This window comes from Kryptolebias marmoratus, linkage group LG1, assembly GCF_001649575.2.
Source record: "Kryptolebias marmoratus isolate JLee-2015 linkage group LG1, ASM164957v2, whole genome shotgun sequence".
In the NCBI taxonomy this organism is placed as follows: Eukaryota; Metazoa; Chordata; class Actinopteri; order Cyprinodontiformes; family Rivulidae; genus Kryptolebias; species Kryptolebias marmoratus.
This window is the reverse complement of record NC_051430.1, coordinates 6,828,311-6,845,856: the sequence shown is the minus strand read 5'-3', so window position 1 is coordinate 6,845,856 and position 17,546 is coordinate 6,828,311. Positions and strand designations below refer to the sequence as shown.

The 17,546-nt window shown below is 40.8% G+C and overlaps 1 protein-coding gene and 1 long non-coding RNA gene across 5 annotated transcripts in view; both read left to right on the top strand.

The window, feature by feature from the left end:
- ppp3cca (protein phosphatase 3, catalytic subunit, gamma isozyme, a) overlaps window positions 1-17,546 on the top strand; it is a 56,971-nt gene that overhangs the window by 5,321 nt on the left and 34,104 nt on the right. For all 4 annotated transcript variants that reach the window (XR_001809031.3, XM_017433979.3, XM_017433978.3 and 1 more), the window contains exon 2: window positions 9,571-9,768. Coding sequence is in view for 3 of the 4 variants with exons in the window: in XM_017433979.3 (XP_017289468.1) it covers window positions 9,571-9,768 (198 nt within the window). In the remaining variant the exon portion in view is untranslated. The remainder of the gene's footprint in view (window positions 1-9,570; window positions 9,769-17,546) is intronic.
- On the top strand, window positions 9,780-15,074 carry LOC119617638. Its single transcript, XR_005233975.1, has 3 exons — window positions 9,780-14,625; window positions 14,849-14,925; window positions 15,017-15,074. It is a non-coding gene; the product is annotated as an uncharacterized LOC119617638 (long non-coding RNA).

The window sequence follows — 17,546 nt, the reverse complement described above, 5'->3', positions numbered from 1 at the left end:
GGCTGCACAGAGGACTGTTGGAGTCAGCCTCCCCACCACCACAGACATCTACACCTCCAGATGTAGGAAAAGGGCCACCTGCATCATGAAGGACCCAACTCACCCTGCACACTCACTTTTTGTCCTGCTCCCCTCTGGCAGGAGGCTGCGGAGCATTAAGTGCAGAACAACAAGACTGAGAAACAGCTTCATTCCAGAAGCTGTAAGACTCACAAACCCCACCTCTTCACACACACTGCATTGACACTTTCAAAGACACTAACACTCCACACTAAAACACTTTATTTGCACTTGGACACTTTATCTTTTTACCTTATCTTTTTTATGTTTATTTATTTATTTTTTTCCTGTTTTATATTTTTAACTTTATATTAGATGTAAGCTGGAACCGTGGTTCACAATTTCGTTCCACCTCATGTACCACATGTGATGCGAATGACAATAAAGTCTCCTTGAATCCTTGAATCCTTGAAATTGTTGGACAAACAATTATTCCATTTCCTCCAGGACTCCATTGTGTATCCAGCAAAAAATGTCCCCTCAGGATAAGACAGAGCTCTCTCAAGTTCCATTTTCCCGTCAAGAAAATTTGATCAATTGCACTGGGAGACCAGATCCATGGTTTAAAAAATTTGGAGAATATGTAAAGTAGAGGCTCCGAAAGAAAGCAGGGCAGAGAGGCGGATGTAACCAAAGATGTAACCAAAATGGCTGTCATTCCTCAAGGAGTTTAGTTTTAAAACTCTAGCATGAAAGGAGGCGGAGGAACTACCATAGCTGGCTCAGTAATGGGTGTCAGTATTGTTTAAATGTCCTCCCTGATTGTCATCAAAGACTAAAAAAAAACAACCAAAATGTGGGTAAGTTTTAAGACTATGATCGTCAGCGGGGTCACACCCACCCCTGGTAAAACTCTTCCTGCAGATAGATCCATCCATCCATAATAACAGGAAACCCAGCCACCCGAGCCCACGGACAGCAGAAGTTTGGAGATGGCTCCCTCTCCCACTGAGGTGAGGCGTCCCCCAGCTCTTTGAACCGACAGGGTGACATTTGTCGCGAGGGGTCAAGTACGTCTAAGGCAACTGGACCCCCCCCACACACACACACACACACACACTGGAACCACTACTCACATCCCCGCCCGTCTCCAAAGGGGCACTGGGAGCGTGTCCTGCCAGAGGACTGGAATGATGGAGGGAGGGAGTTAATTGTGGAAAGAATCTCCTTGGTGCTGTTGACAGCCTGGAGGGAACGAAGGAGACAGAAGACAGGCCTGCAAGCTGAGCTGCTGTTGGTTTTGAGTTCAGATGTTGTCTGCTGCGCCTTTTGTGTTCCCTCTGAGTTAAACTGCTGATGTACGGGGTGGGGGGTCACGCCTTCATCAATGACAGCACTTTTTATCGCCCTCCACGCCGCGAAAGGAAGCAGTCATCTAACCACCAGTGTGTCTGTCTGTTAGCAAAATATCTCCTGAACTGCTTGATGGATTTCAATGAGGCTTTCAGGAGATAATTATCGGGTGCACCCCTACAGCTCATTGACTTTTGGAGGCAGCCCTATTTAAAATGGCCGTCTCAGCTGATTAACCTTAGCAAACACAAAAATGACTTTATCTCAATGTGTTTTACAGCGATCGTGCTGATATCTGGCGTGCTAGAAGCTGAGAGTCGTCCATAGCGCAAATTCTGAGGGCAAGTTGATCGCATGTGATCTTAGTTTAAAATGTTGCCATTCCCTGTTCTAAGTTAAATCCGTCTGTTGTGTTAGCAAAACCACTCATGAACCATCTGTTGGATTTTAATGGAACTTTCAGGAAATAATTATTGGATTAACATTTACACCAGATTAACTTTGGGAACTAATCCTATTCAAGATGGCCGCCACAACCAGCTGACCTTACAAAGCACAGAAATGGCGAAAATTCAGTCAGTTTGACAGATGTCGTGCTAAAATCCGGTGTGGTTGCAGATGATGGTAAATCACAGCATGTACTCATTGTGCAAGACTTATGCCTAAAACTTCAGCTTTAGTTAGCCCTGTTTGTCTGTTAGCAAAATATCTCATGAACCACTGGGCAGAGTTTAACGAAACTCTTGGGGGAAAAATGATTCAATAAACATCTACAATTGATTAACTTTCGGAGACGAGGCCGATTCGGGAGAGCAGCCACAGCTAATTGACGTTAGCCAACTCAAAAGTGGCTCTAACCATGTCCATTTTACAGCTATGGAGCTCAAATTTGATGTGGTAGTAGTTGAGAGTCATCCCCCACACGCACTCTGAGCGCTAACAGACCTCACGAGTTCTCTCCTTCAAGTAGTCTTCGTTCCTTTCAGTGTTGTTGCTGACGTGAACAAGGTTTGCTAACTGCATGTCTGAGTGGGCTTCTTCTTCTGGAGCAGAAGAGATTGCACGCAGCCCCCCCCCACACACACACACACACATACACATGTATGACTGACTGAGACTGCTAATAAACCCCAGAGTCTGTTGATTTAGCTTTCAAGGCTAATGCATTCATGGATAATTAGAGTGATCTGAAGTGAACTTCACGATTCACCCCGTCTCGGCCCGCTCCATTCATCTCCACCCAGCCGCATCTTTGTAATTCAAGCCCTCCCCCCCATTGTGGCCATTTTAAATAATAGTGAGCGAATTCTAAATGCTGTAAAAACAAAACCCATTAATCCTCAGTGGGCAGGACAGTGGACGGCCGTGTCTTTGTTTCCCCGTTCGCTTGTTGTCGTGCCAAAACTGGGTGTTGATGCAGCGTGGCTGCACTTCTGAGGACTTCATCAAACATTCATGTTCGTCAGGCCAGGTGCTTTAATGAGAAGCTGGAGGCAACTTATAGAAATAGCTTCTTATTTTCACCCAAATGTCTTCTTTGGCAGGTTATGCGTTGGAAAACAAAAACACAGTGGTCTTCTTCACACCATCATCTTCTTTCTTCTGTCATGGCGCAGGCTGCGGTCTGTTTGAACCGAGCGGCGCCGTTCACCGGCTCCCAGGAGGTCATCTAGATCTGCTCCAGCCTCATTCCGCACGCAAATCAACCCAATGCTGATTTAGCGTTTTCACTATTCCTTTCCAATGCTTTTTTTTTCTCTGTTCCTTTTCTTTTTGCAGCCTGACCATGTCTGTGTACCTGTCCATAGTGTATATTAAAACATTCGTCTCATTGAAGCAGGTCCCTGCTTTGTAACTTTCATATTTTTCAGAATATTTAATTTTTTAATATTCTCCCCTAAGACATTATGATGTCTTCGGTTCTTAGAAAAATGCTGTTTTCTTTGTAATCTGCTTCAGCATACTTCCTCTGTTTTTGTCTTCTTAAGCTACTTTTAGGCTTTAGCTACTGTTCTGCTACTTTTAGTTTTTAGATACTTTTTTGTTAGTATTTGATTTTTAGCTATCCAGTTTCTACTTTTAGCTCTCAGCTAACATTTTGTGGCTTTTTGCTATTCCTTTGTTATTTTTAGGTTTTCACTATCATTCTGCTACTTTGAACCTTTAGCTAGCCTTTTGCTCCTTTTAGCTTCTAGCTAACCATTTGCTGCTTTTTTTTTAGACGTTTGCTTTTTTAGTTTCTAGCTAGTCTTTTGATACTTTTTGCTTTTAGATACCCTTTTGGTATTATTAGATTGTTGCGAATCATTTGATACTTTAAGCTCTCAACTTACCTTTTGTAGCTTTTTGCTATAGTCTTATTATTTTTAGCATTTCACTACTGCTCTTTTAGCTTCTTGATAGCCTTTTGCTACTTCTAACTAGCTTTTTGTTCTTATTAACTAGCCTTTTGCTACTTCTAGCTTTTCTTTTGCTACTAACTAGCGTATTGCTACTTCTAGCTTTCCTTTTGCTACTTCTAGCTAGCCTTTTTCTACTTTTAGCTTTCATTTTGCAACTTCTAGCTAGCCTTTTGCTACTTCTATCTAGCATTTTGCTACTTATAGCTTTCCTTTTGCTACTTCTGGCTAGCCTTTTGCTACTTCTAGCTTTTATTTACCCTTAATTAGCCTGTTGTTACCTTTATCTGCCTCAGTGCTACTTTATCTTTTAGCTAAACCTTTGCTGCTTTCAGCTAGACTTCTGCTCCTTTTGGCTGGAGTTTTGCTTCTTCTAGTTTGAAGCTAGTGTTTGCTCTGTACCACCTCCCTTTCAGCTTCTTAAACAGACTGCAGCAGTCCCTCGGCGTGCAGCGTTCTCACAGAAAAATGTCCTTTCTGCGGTTCTTCTGATTAATAGCATTAATGGTAGACTGGGAATCAGGAAGGCTTTTCTCGTCGAGTCCGTCGGAGTGCTCAGCCCTTTTGGCACACAGACCTGTTATTATGGTTCAGCATGGGTAATTACTGCCAGCCTTCGGGAAGCCCTTGGAAATTAAGTCAAAATGGCTATTGCTTGGATTTTTTAACTTTTTTTTTACAGTCTGCTTAGTACTGCATTTGCGATGCACTTTATGCTGTCCTCCTGCTCCTACAGAGCCGGCTTTGTCCACACAAGTCTCTTCCCTCCGAGTGACGAGGCTTTTAAGTAAACAGCCCCTGAATCAGGAAACCCTCGTCAACAGAGGCTGTGCCTAATCTGTTCTTAAGACTCGTACCTCAGCTTACAGCTGTCTTTGCGGCCGTGCCTCGTAGGCGTGGGAGCACTTACTGTTTATTTATACCACACTGGTCAACACATGACAGCTTCTTCTGAGCCCAGGCCAGCAGCCCTGACTACCGCCAGCCACTTCCACGGTCGGACAGTTGAAGGCTTTGCTTCAGAATTGTTTTGTAAAACAGCGCGACAACAATAAAGAGCCCTGAAGATGTATGTTTGTCTGTAGCGTTTAGCTAAAATATCTCATGAACCACTGGATGGGTTTGAATGAAACTCTCAGAAAGTAACATCTACAGCTGATTAACTTTTAAAGTCAACCCCATTCATGACAGCCGGCACAGTCAGCTGATTTTAAGAAACACAAAAACGGCCGTAACTCTGTCAAATTCAGAGGTATTAAGCTAACCCATTCATCCTCTATGTTCTTCATCTGTTTAATAAACGACGCACGGCAGCGCTGTAGCTAACTGGGTCAGGCAATGATCGAGCTAATTCATTTATTCATTCATTTCTCAACTCAGATGAAATAAAATATTTTATGATAGACGTCGGCAAAGAGCCGAGCAGGAGCTGGCCCTTTCCACTGCTTTGCTCATGTGTTATCCAGAAAGGAATGAAATTTTCCAGCCAATCAGAGCAATTCCTCAGCTTCAGCCTGGTGTGAGAACAGGAAGTTCCAGGAAGTTAAACACAGGACTTCCTACTGCTGCCTGTTTAAGAGCTGGATTCATTTAGAGCCAATCTGATGGGCAGTTTCTAACAATAAATTGGGAACCAGTGGACTGATTTTAAGAATTCAGATTGTGTTTGATTTGTCTTTAAAAGATCTGTACAATGGTATCAGAATATGTTGTGTTTGATGAGGTTATAAGAATCAGGTGGCCCTGCTAATGGTAGTACCTGAGAGTTAGTCACAACACACATCATGAAATCATTTGTGTAAAACTCCAACTGTTCTTCTCTGCTTAAGATCATTTCAGTTTAAAGCTCTGTCTTGATAGGCAGCGGGTGATATGCACTCCTTCAAGGAATGCTGGACCTTTAATGATTTTACTGCAACAAATGGTGGATTAGGGTTCGTTTTTCCTGCCCCATCTGTACCACAAACCGTGAGTGACAGACCCACCAGGCAACCATTCACACATCGCTGATTAGTACCTACACCCACGCTAAAACCCGTGAATGCCTCTTTCAGCCTGCACTTTGATTTGCTCTGTATGTGTGTGTGGGGGGGTAATATCTAAACTTGCCCTAGCGCTGCTATTTTCTGCTCGTCCCTCGTCGATGTCTCCAGCACCACTGTATTGAACAAGCGCTGGTGTTGGTATTTGTGTCACACTTGGTGGGCCCAGGATGTGCTGCGCGCTGGTTACCACCCGCCGCCACGGAAAGGCAGGCCGTCAGGTAATCTGGGGCTGCGCGCTTGTGCTCGTTTGCAAAACTTGAGGGATTTTAAGGAAACTCTCACAAAGTGGTCATTGAATGTGCACCCACAGCTGATCAGGCTTTCGGAGTTGACCCAATTCAAGATGGCCACCCCAGCTAATCGACCTCATCCAGGGCAGTTATAGCCTTAGTGTTCCTTGAAGGAATAAATTCAAGCCATCGGTGTGGGAACCAGCTTGAACTGGCTTGAGTCCAAATGTGAATGAACATTTTCAGCTGTGCTTCCGATGATTACTTCCTGTGAGTTTCTTTCAAATCGTCCATTGGTTCGTGAGATATTTTGCTAACAGACAGGCAAACGAACACATGCAGACATGGAGATTATTGACTTTAAAAATAGCTGTAACTCAGCCAGTTTTACTGATATTAAGATAAAATTTGGTGTGGAAGTAGTTGAGACTTATTCCCAACACATACTCCGAGTGCTAACTGATCGACCGAGAGCTTCATTTAAATCTTTGGCATGCAAGATGGCGGGCGATATACAGTCCTTTGAAGAATTCTACTTTCATTTGCGGATGGGTTCAGATGATATAAAGATTCTGTAGCATGTTTGTTTTTTGTTTTTTCCACTGACAATTTTAGTTGGCCTTTCATTAAAATGTTTTTAACTCTTAATTGGCCTTTGGTCCTCTTAGTTAGCCTTTCGGTACCTTTAGTTTAGTTTTTATCATGTCTGATCAACTGAGGTTTTTAAATCCTAGTTGAGTTTATGTTAGCTTTCATTATATCTTAGTTTGGTTTTCCTCAGTTTATCTTCAGTTTATTTTGTGTGTGAGTGTTTCATTTAGATTATCCCACTCATATTTTAGATATTGTTGTGTGTGTTTTGACTCTGTATTTTTGTGTATCTATCTCATGTTTTAAATATGTTTAGTTTTAACTTTATATTGTTGTGTGGGCTTTCATGTTAGATATGTTTAGTTTCATTATTTCATTTAGCTTCATGATTTTATTTAGATTATCTTAGATTTCATTTAGATTATCCCAGTTCATATTTTAGATATTGTTGTGTGTGTTTTGACTCTGTATTTTTGTGTAAAATGTTGTAAAGCACTTTGTATCGCCTTGTTGCTGAAAAGTGCTATATAAATAAATTTGAATGAGGTTGTTCTTTTAAACCTTCTGTAAAGGAGTTGTTTACATCCCATATTATTTTTGTACTTTCTCTTGTGCTAGATCTACCCTGAAGGCAGCTTTTCAGCATTTATAAGTGGTGGTGTGTGCGTTCACTGCCTGCTCTGTTATTAGCCATATCATCTGAAATCTGTTTGGGCAGATCACACTCTGTTATTCTCTGAGTGCGGATTAATCCGCAGATTTCTCTGATGTTGCGATGAGATGGAGCTGCTGCCATTGCTGCAGCATGAATTCATAGACTGAACTGTTTATCCTCGCCCGCTGCTGATAGGTAAGAAGCGGGCAGCAATGTTTTTGCCTGTGTCTGTGTGTGTGCCTGTCTGTTAACGAAACAGCTCATGAACAACTGCATAAATTTAAATGAAACTTTCAGGAAGTAATCATTCCATGTAAATCTACTGCTGATTAACTTTTGGAGTCAACCTGATTAAGATGGCTGACACAGCTTTTTGATCTTTAAAAACACAAAAAGGCTGTATCACAGTCCATTTTACAGATAATGAACAAAAGTTTGGTGTGGTAATACGTGAGATTGCTCCCGAACACATATCCTGAGTGCTAACACATTGCACAAGCTCTTTAGTTAAAATTTTGCTGTTAACTTTTTGCGATCACGTTTGTCTGTCTGTTAGCAAAATATCTCATGAACTACTGGACAAATTTGAATGAAATCTTCTGGAAATAATCACTAGGTGTACATCTGTAGTTGATTAACTTTTGGAGACAACCCAAGTCAGGGTGGCCACCACAGCCAGCTGGCCTTAGAAGACACAAAATGACTCTAACCCAGTTAATTTTGCAGATAGTGTGCTACAATTTAGAGTGCCTGCAGCTGAGAGTCATTCACAACTCACACTCCAAGCGCTACTCAATATGCAAGACCTTTGCTTAAAACTTCAGCATTAACTGTTGGTGTCAACCCTGTGTGTCTGTTAGCAAAATATCTCATAACCCAATAAATTAATTTTAATGAATCTTTCAGAACATAATCACTGAATGTACATCAACAACTGATTAACGTTTTGGGTCTGTCCAATTCAAGGTGGTCGTTACGTGTAAGTGGCATCAGCCGACACAAATGTGTCTGTCACTTACTCAGGTTTACAGATATTGTGCTAAAATCTTTTGTGTTAGTAGCTGAGAGTCATTCACAACAGATACACTTAATGTGACATTTTGCACAACATTCAAGGTTTCACTGAAACAGTTGCAACTCCGTCAGTTCTCAACATAAGGTGATAGTCTAAAATTCTGGCATGAAAGGCGACAGGTTGAGTGCTTTTTCTTCAAGGATTTCATAAAACTGATGGTTGGCTATCTGACCTCAGTACTGGCCACTGTATCCAGGTGTCATGTGGTCCATCCATCCATTTTTTTTACCTGCTCTTCCATCCCCGGTCGCAGGGAGATGGTGCCCATCTCTAGCAGTCACTGTGTGAGAGGTGGGGGACACCCTGGACAGGTCTCCAGTCCATCACAGGGGCACATAGAGATGAACGAGACAACCATTCACGCTCTCACTCAGATCTAGAGACAATGTTAGAGTTACCAGTTTACTTGACATGCGTGTTTCTGGTCTGAGGGAGGAAACAAGTACCCAGAATAAACCCACGCATTCACGGTTAGAACATGGAAGCTCCACATAGAAAGGCCAGGAGGCGAACCTGCGACCTTCTTTCTGTGAGGCAACAGAGCCAAACACAGCCCCACCGAGCCGCCCTACTATTAGATAATCAATGCTTTTGTCTTATCATGTGTCAAGCTCCTTTAAAAAGACGCTGAGGGTCTTTTTTAAAGGCGAGAACAGTTACCGGCATGTCCGAGCTCTTCTGTCGGCGCTCGGTTTTCTGCACGTTCTGATCCCGAAAACTTCGAGGCCTCAGCTCTGAAAATGGTGACCTTTTGTGATGACGGTAAAAGGATTGTGATGGTGGTGCGGTGTTGGAGGAGCTCACCAAGGTGAGCAGTGGGGCCGTGGGCAGCTTGTCTTTCACAACTCCCATCTGTGTCTTGGCAGCAGTAATGCCATTAAAAAAAGTGTTATTTTCATGTATATTTTAGTCTTGCATCATATTTAGACTGATGCCATCAACCTGAAAAATGTACCGTTTGTACCTTCAAGTAATAACAGGAGAGTTGTACAAATACTTCTGAATATTAAACAGATGAATGTTAAAGGCATATCAGAATCATGATGAAATATTTCAGTTTTGGTCTACATTCGTGCACATTTTTTTGGCAATGGGCAATTATTAGCTTATTAGAATATATTGGTAATATTAGATTTTAATGAAATAATACTTATTTCAAAATAGATTAGAGAAAGGCCTCAGAGAAAGAATTATCCTGTCTCTTTGTCGTCTTTGTTTGCAGCTGTGCCGTACCCCCCACAACACAAGCTGACCACGAAAGAGCTTTATGAGGACGGCAAGCCCAACTCGGAGCTGCTCCGCACCCACCTGGTCAAGGAGGGCAGGGTGGAGGAGGACGTGGCGCTGAAGATCATCAACGACGGCGCCAACATCCTCCGTCAGGAGAAGTGCATGCTGGAAGTGGACGCGCCCATAACGGGTAAGCCGGCACATACCGCACGCTGGCTTCAGAAGACGTAAACATGTTTATTTATATATAGATTTCTTCGTTTGTTCTATTCTGAGCTGACATTTTACCGTGGTGATTGACTTGTGCCTGGCAGGTGCGAGCTCTCGACCGGTCGGGCTTGTCATTATTTTCGGCTCTGTATTGTGGGGTAATAGAACAAAGAGGGAGGCTCATTAAAAACCCCGTCCACAGTTTAGACTTCTTAGGTTATCGGCCCACCCACCCGGGGCTCGGACTCAAACAAGACACCAAATCCCTTTAAGTCTTAGCGCTGCTGCTCTGTGACTGACCTTGGCGCTTAAAATATAAGCGTCCATGTTTCTGCGTCCCACCTCCTGGACGGGACGGGCGACAGGAGCGAAACGTCTCGGAGAGCGTTGAAAACAAAGCGGAAACCCTGTTTCTGCTTATCGGCAGCTCCGACCCTTGCGTCGGATCAAAGAGATGTTGCGTACACCTTTTCAGCTGGTCTTTACGCGACTTTAGACTGCAGTCAGGCTCATTAGGATGTGGAGGAAATAAATTAATATTCACAAATTGTTGGAAGATTTAAATTTATAAGCAGGGAAAAAAAATCGACAGGTCAGTGGAATTGGTCAATTTTAGACCTTAGACGGCCTTAAATCAGTAAATAACAGAACTGAAACTGTTATTTCTTTTTATTTTACCCCGGTCTGTGAACGCACTGTCGCTAAGTAACGTGTCTTCCATGGAGGACTTCCTACTGAGAGAAGAAGACTGTTTGCTGCCTGTCCTACCTGTAATGTGCCTAAAAATAACGTCATAGGAAAGAAAAAAGAGACAATTTTTTTTTTTTTTTTTTTTTTTACAGAAGTTTGTCTTCAGCTGGTTTTACCGTTACGTTTAGGCTGAGCTTTATCATTTAAATACCAGCTGACTGTGTGAAATTTGCATGCAGGTTTGACAAATTTAATGAAAGATTTAAGTTTATTTCTTATGATTATAGATAATGTGTAAAGTTACAGTTAAATGATGAAGGATTTATCAATATAGCACATCTAATCAGCATTTAAATATGTTTAAATCAAAGTATTTGTGATATGTTGCACCTTTATGTTTTGACATATTAATAATAATAATAATAATTTTATCAGTGGAGTTGTGATTGCCTTGTAAAGAACAATATGTTTTCTTTTGAGTTTTATTTGTACAAACCCCTCTGTCTAATAGTCTGGAGGAAATTATTTGTAGATTTCCAGTCATGGTGACAGAGAGCTCAGTGAGCTGGTGATACTTTGGAGAAAAATGCAAATATAGTTCATTGAACTGTCAAAATTTCAATTTAAAAACAAAAACAAAAAAACACAACCAGGATAAACCACCTGAGGCTGAGAGAAATGTTACCATTCAGTGACCATCTTTGTGACAGACATTATAAACTCTGATCTCTCTGCCTCAGAAATCCCAGCTGCCTGTTTGCAGCCAACAGACTGAGTTTACGCCTTCTGTACTTTAACTTTATTAAAGGTTAAAATCTCATTTTTTCTGCAGCCAAATGATTGCTAACATAGTGTTGGGTGGAAGTTTTCTGTCAGTCAGCCAGTCTTTTAATCCAACTTTTAGTATCTGACACTTTAAATAAACCAAACACCAGTGACTATACTGTAGCACAGAGGTCTGCAATCTGTGGCTCTTTGAACCCTCTGCAGTGGCCCTCTGTGACTTTGAGCAACAATAACATAGAAGTAAATCATGTTTATGTTTGAAACTAGAATATGAAAAGTTAGTTTTCCTGTCCAGTTTTGTGCAGTATGTGAATAAACCATCTGTGACAGAGTGATACAAGGAGGAAGAGGTGCAGATCTGTTTGTTAGACACTTTGTTCATCCAACTTCCAGTAACTCAGTGGGAAGTTGGAATTAAAGATTCAAGAAACTGGCTGCATTTTAATGTGTGATTTTTTCAAAGTGGAATACTCTGTTTGATGAAAATAATATTATTTTCATCAAACGTAGACGGGGCTGAAGCAGACCTGTATCGTTTAGTGTTTGAATTTGATCAAAGTGTGAAAATAGAAGTTTTATTTGTTCCTCTACTTCACTTTGGTCTTTGCTTTTCTTTAATGTCAAAAGGGAACAAACTGTAGCTTTTTGTATAATGATGGCTTGCGTTTATTTCTTTTTTCAAAGTGGGTTTTGTTTCTCTGGACTAATTTTATTTAGTGGGGGTAAAAAGCAGAAATTACTCTTTAGATTGTAAAAGTTGCAGACTCCTGCTGTTGCAGAATTGCACCAATTGCTGCAAATTTTTTTGGGAATTGAATCAAAAATAAAAGGGGGGAAAAAAATGTAATCTGTTAGTCACAGCTCGTTGAGAGGAATCAGAATCATATTGAACCATGGAATCTTATTAGGATCAGCGACAGCGCTGCGAAGGCCTATTGTATCTGTGCTGTTTCTTATTATTACGATTCTTTGCATTATAGAAGTGCTAATTTGGAGGTCTAAACATATTCAAAAAGTCACCAAATTTCACCGAAAATTGTCCCTCGCAAGAAATTTTAGTATTTTAATGGAATCAAAAAGGGGCGTGGCCAAACTGCTCTACAGCGCCACCTAACGTGAGATAGGACAAACCGTACATCGTAGACATCTGTAACTCAGTATGTAGGTAGAACACCTCAAATCAAGAAAACAAGTCTCTTGGAGGTATGCCCTAAAATGTACAGGGAGGCGGCCATTTTGGGTCAAAGTGCAATTTTTGGTCATTTTTGATTTTGGCACACCCCAAACTTTAACGAACTCCTCCTAGGGATTTTGAGCGATCGGCTTCAAACTTGGTCAATATGCAGTTAAGGGATGGGGGAGTAAAAGTTGTTAAGACGGTGAGTTTTCGAGCATGCTGAAGGGGTGGGGACAGACCTCAAAGTTTGCCTTCGCACCATAAATTTCAAAACAATATAACTTTCACATGGAAAGACCAAATTGCACCAATTTTGGTATGAGTCATCCATGTTGGATTCCTGACGATCCTATGTGGTCACATTCAAACGTCATCAAAGCCCCGCCCCCTTAGAACAGAAAGTCACTTTTCCTTTTTGGAAAGCTAGATCTCTGACCCACTTGACCTAATCAAGTTGATCTTGTGTCAGACGACAGATAACAAGTTGGTCTTACTTGCATTAAAGCACCAAGAGGTTTCACTGGAGGGGGTGGAGGGGGTGGCCGTGGTGGTGTGGCGAAGTCAGACATCATGCCGTTGACGTATGTTTAACTTTAAATTCCACATATTTCAGCCGAGCTGCACCAAACTCACCACAGTTCATCGTAGTCCACCCCCCAATTCGCTCTTTGCACGTCAACTTCCGCGTTCGGGGATATGCGGCCAGGTCACTTCCGGTCTACTGAAAATGGCATTTTACTCAAGGTGTTTGCAGGGCTTGCCCAGGCTGACGATTAACGATGTCCACCGCATTTGTAAATCATCATCCAAAGCACCAACAAGTAAATTAGAGAAAGGCTTTAAGATGTATGCATCATCTTACATCCACAGATATGAAGGTGAGTCTTACTTCGCTTAAAGTTTGTGGCTAACTTTAGCCTTAGCCTGTGCTAGTAGACATTATTCCCGGACATTGTTGGTATAAAAATGTGCTAATTAAATTTCTGAACATTCTTAGTCATTCAAGCGGACAGTGTTTAACCTAACATCTTATATATATATTTATGTCTAAGTGCATATTGCTTTAATGTGTGTTTGCTGTTGTTAGTGTCAAACATAGACCAGGCAACAAGAGAAGTTGCGGTTTGGGCTTTTTGCTTCAGATCCATGAAGAAAAAACGACAAACCTCATAGTTTAAAAGTAGGTCAGCACTGGTAGTTTGAGTTCAGCTGACTGTTCATGTTCAAATATATTGCATGTAGAAAAATATGACCATGTTCCATAAGGCCTCCGTTTTATTAATTTAGAAGGGTTTTGTGACAAGCTCAAATGGGATTGTGTTTACAGCCCTCTCCTCTTTTTTTCATTTATCATCTTTTTTTATCATAACATTAAAACAAGACCAGTTTCACATGCCTTGTTTTGATGTTAATTGTGAAGTTTGTAGTCTTTACAGCTTGAAAGCTACTACATAAAGTTTCACTTACTGAACGACTTCCGATGGTAAACGTTTGCAAAAATCAGTTTATCACCTAATGTACAGCCATATTCAACAAATGAGTATTATTCAAAAGTTCATTTACTCCAGTAGCTTAATCCACTAATTAAAATACATTAAATAAATGTATTTATTTTTGCAATAAAGCAGATTTCTAAGCCTTTATTTCTGTTATGATTTTGTGCTTACAGCTGATGAAAGATAAAAATAATATATCAGATTAACATGGCAAACTGATCAATCTGACAAACAAGCCTAATCAGAAAGCATTTCATTTAATGTCCATCAATAAAGTATATTTGAATTTGAATTGAATTTAATATTCTAATTTATTGATTATGACTGTAAATGACTTCCTGCGCTGTAAACACAAGTTCCATTTGAACACAGTATTTTTACCTGTTTTAAGAAGGGCACTCCATTTTGTGCCAATAGTTTGGAAGCAAAGCCTTAACAAAATGTAATGACTTAAAATGATCTCTCAACAGGCAGTCCTCAGAGATGCAGTGCCTGTTATCATGGTGACATGCAGTTGTTCCTGTGTGGCTGGTACTGCTATGTCTAACCATACAGTGGCTCTGCTGTTCCAGACGGCCCACTTCTCCCAACTCAGAGTGCCAGTCGTTCCTCCTGTTCACAGCTGTACTGAAGCATGAATTAGCATGAATTACCTACAGAACAGCAATGGCACAAACCTCGAACGGCTGTAGGTTGTAAAGCTCTGCACATGACAGGTTTTGTTCATGATAATTCAGTGAGGTGTCTTTGCTGCAGTAAAGCTTAACAACTAATTTTGGGCTATGTTCATTGTATTTTTGCAGTTATATATATTTTCTCTCCATTACAATTTAAGTTGTACTTGACATTCAGCCTTGATCACATGATGAAGACTGTTATAAGCACAAAGACTCTGGTTCTGTATTTCATAGGGTGTAAAACCAGGTCCAGTTGGCAAGATGGTGGTAGTAAAGCCTGTACAGGGTCGACTGTGTCAAGGAGGATTACGGTAAATAATGCTGATAAAACATTTTTATGTCTTGCTGCCTTATATTTTTTAGCGCTGAGTTAATTACATCTATGTGATATTTCATTCAAAGGAGTACCCTCTACAGGGGAATAACTGGTCCTCTTCCTGACCTGTCTGTGCTTCGAGTGGCAGAGGCATACAGTGATTTGGATCCATTGGAAAAGCCATTGGTGACAACCATGGGGATGAGTGTGGAGAAGCCTCTTGTGGATTCTGAATTTGGACTAGTGCAAAAAGGAAGTGTGCCGTCCTATCAGCAGCCCAAACTCTTAACCCGATGCATAAAGTTCATCAGCATGCTCCACCTTCTCCTTCTCTTCCACTTGGTACTCATCATCTGTCACCAACAGAGTGTATCTGGGTATGCGCTGAAGAGGAACATTTTCATTTGCAGAGTTTGCAGTTATCCTTAGATATGGCTCACAAAATTGAGACATCAACACGAGCCCAGAGCTATGTTCATGAGTGGCACATGCTGCGACAATCAAGAATAACCTCTTCAAGATTTAGGGAGGTGTGTCATGTGAGAGGTCACCGTACTGCTGAATCTCTTGCAGAGTGAATAATCAGGGATACCAAAGAAACTGCCGAAATGCGGAGCGGTTCTGACATGGAGTTTCAGGCAGCAAAAGAATACACCCACCATTATAAAGTGAATTATTCACCTTGTGGACTAGTAATTCAGCCTGAGGCCCCGTGGTTAGGTGCCTCCCCTGATGGCCTTGTTTATGACCCCAGGGAGACCCCATCATTTGGCTTGGTTGAAATTAAATGTCCAAATGTGAAAAGTTGTGTTGACTGCAAGTACTTGCAGATATCAGATGGGATTTTCAAATTAAAGAAAACTCATCCTTATTACTGGCAGGTACAAGGCCAACTTCTTATTACTGGTCTTATGTGGTGTGACTTCTTTGTTTGGGCAGAGGAGGATTTCTTTGTGCAGCAACTGGATCAAGATATGGAAGTTAAAAAAAAAATCAGACAAAAATGTGACCACTTCTATTTTTACATTTACATGCAGAAGTACCTCTCAATGAGACGGGCAGCACATATGTGAGATTCTCCTTTTGTAATAGTCTCAAAACGTTTTGAACTTTCAGCACTGTCCTGTAATATAGTTTGGATTCAGCTTTGTTACAAAGTTTTTATAAAAACAAATGTACTAAGAAATGTTTATTTGCCTTCAGATTTATTCATGAAATTTAATAACATGCAGTCAGTACATAATAAAAATACATTTAACTACTTATGTGATAACTCATTTCATCGGTAGACATTATCTCCATCTGAAAAACATACTGAACAAGGGAAAAAGGCTTTGCAGTAAAAGCCAACTTTTGTAACATGTTTATAGATGATCTCTTAGCTCATCTCTTTTCTAGATTCAAGTGAACTATACATTCTTTCACTTTACTTAGCCCATCCCCTGACAAGAGGTTTATTTTGATAATTGACTAGCAGGCAAGCCACTGTAAAAAGTTCATTAATGGTTCCAACAATAGACAAAGGGATAACCGAATTGAATAATTTGTTTTCTTTAACCCTTCGGATTACACGCTCAACGTGCACTCGCAGACGTGCAATTTTCTGTGTCTGGAGGACATTTTGAGCTGGCATCTGACTTTTTTTGCTGAGAAAAGGTGGACAGTACACCTTGCACTTCACACAGTCAGAGAAAAGGAATCCTTTGTCTATCATTATGGCCATGTCTTCAGTAAGAAGGTTAGCCAACCCTGACCTCATAAAGAGCTCTTTGTCACTTATTGACTCCTCGTAGAGTGAAGAAACAAAGGTCACTGCACCATGAGGAGCCATTCCGATCAGACCTTTCATGGTGCAGTGAGACTTGTATTTGGAGAACATCTCACTTTGGAGGAGAGGAGAAGCAGGAGTTTGGCATTTCAGCTCAGTACAATCTACTATGACCTGAGTATCTGGGAAATCTTTGAAGTCGTTAGGGAGGTGAGCTTGGACATCCTCTAAATCAATCCAAATACACAAAGAACCCAAAAGAGTGTACAAATAATTTGTCCATGAACAAATAATGCAGCTAGCAGTGGAAGGGTGAATATTAAATCTGTTTGCCAAGTCACTCTCCTTAAGAGCAGCCAACAGAGAAAATCAGTCATAGAGTGGAAAGTCAAGGTTGGCGGATCTTAATGAAACTTTTCACACATGCATATTTAGGTATAAAATGGCATATCCCAAAGTATTTTCAAAAATATTACTTTGGTTGCCATGGAAACGAGCTAGGCATTTTTGGTGTCTCAGACGGTCACATTTTTATCACTTTTCATGTGCAAATTAGAGACAGATTTGCTAGACCTATATATTAATGATACATATCACTGAAATCTGGAAGCTTTATATTTTCAAAAGAGGTGTAACATATATATGTACTCGTTAAGTTTAAAGGCACTATTTACGTTTTAGAAGACTAACTTTATTCAAATTTTACAAGTTTGGAAAATTCCAAAAAATGGCAATTTTCCTTGCTCTACTGCCAGAGTTTGGACCAAGGTAGGCCAATTTGCTGGCATAAATATGAAAGATGGATTCCTAAGCTACACATTTATGGAAAAAAAATTAATTGACCCATA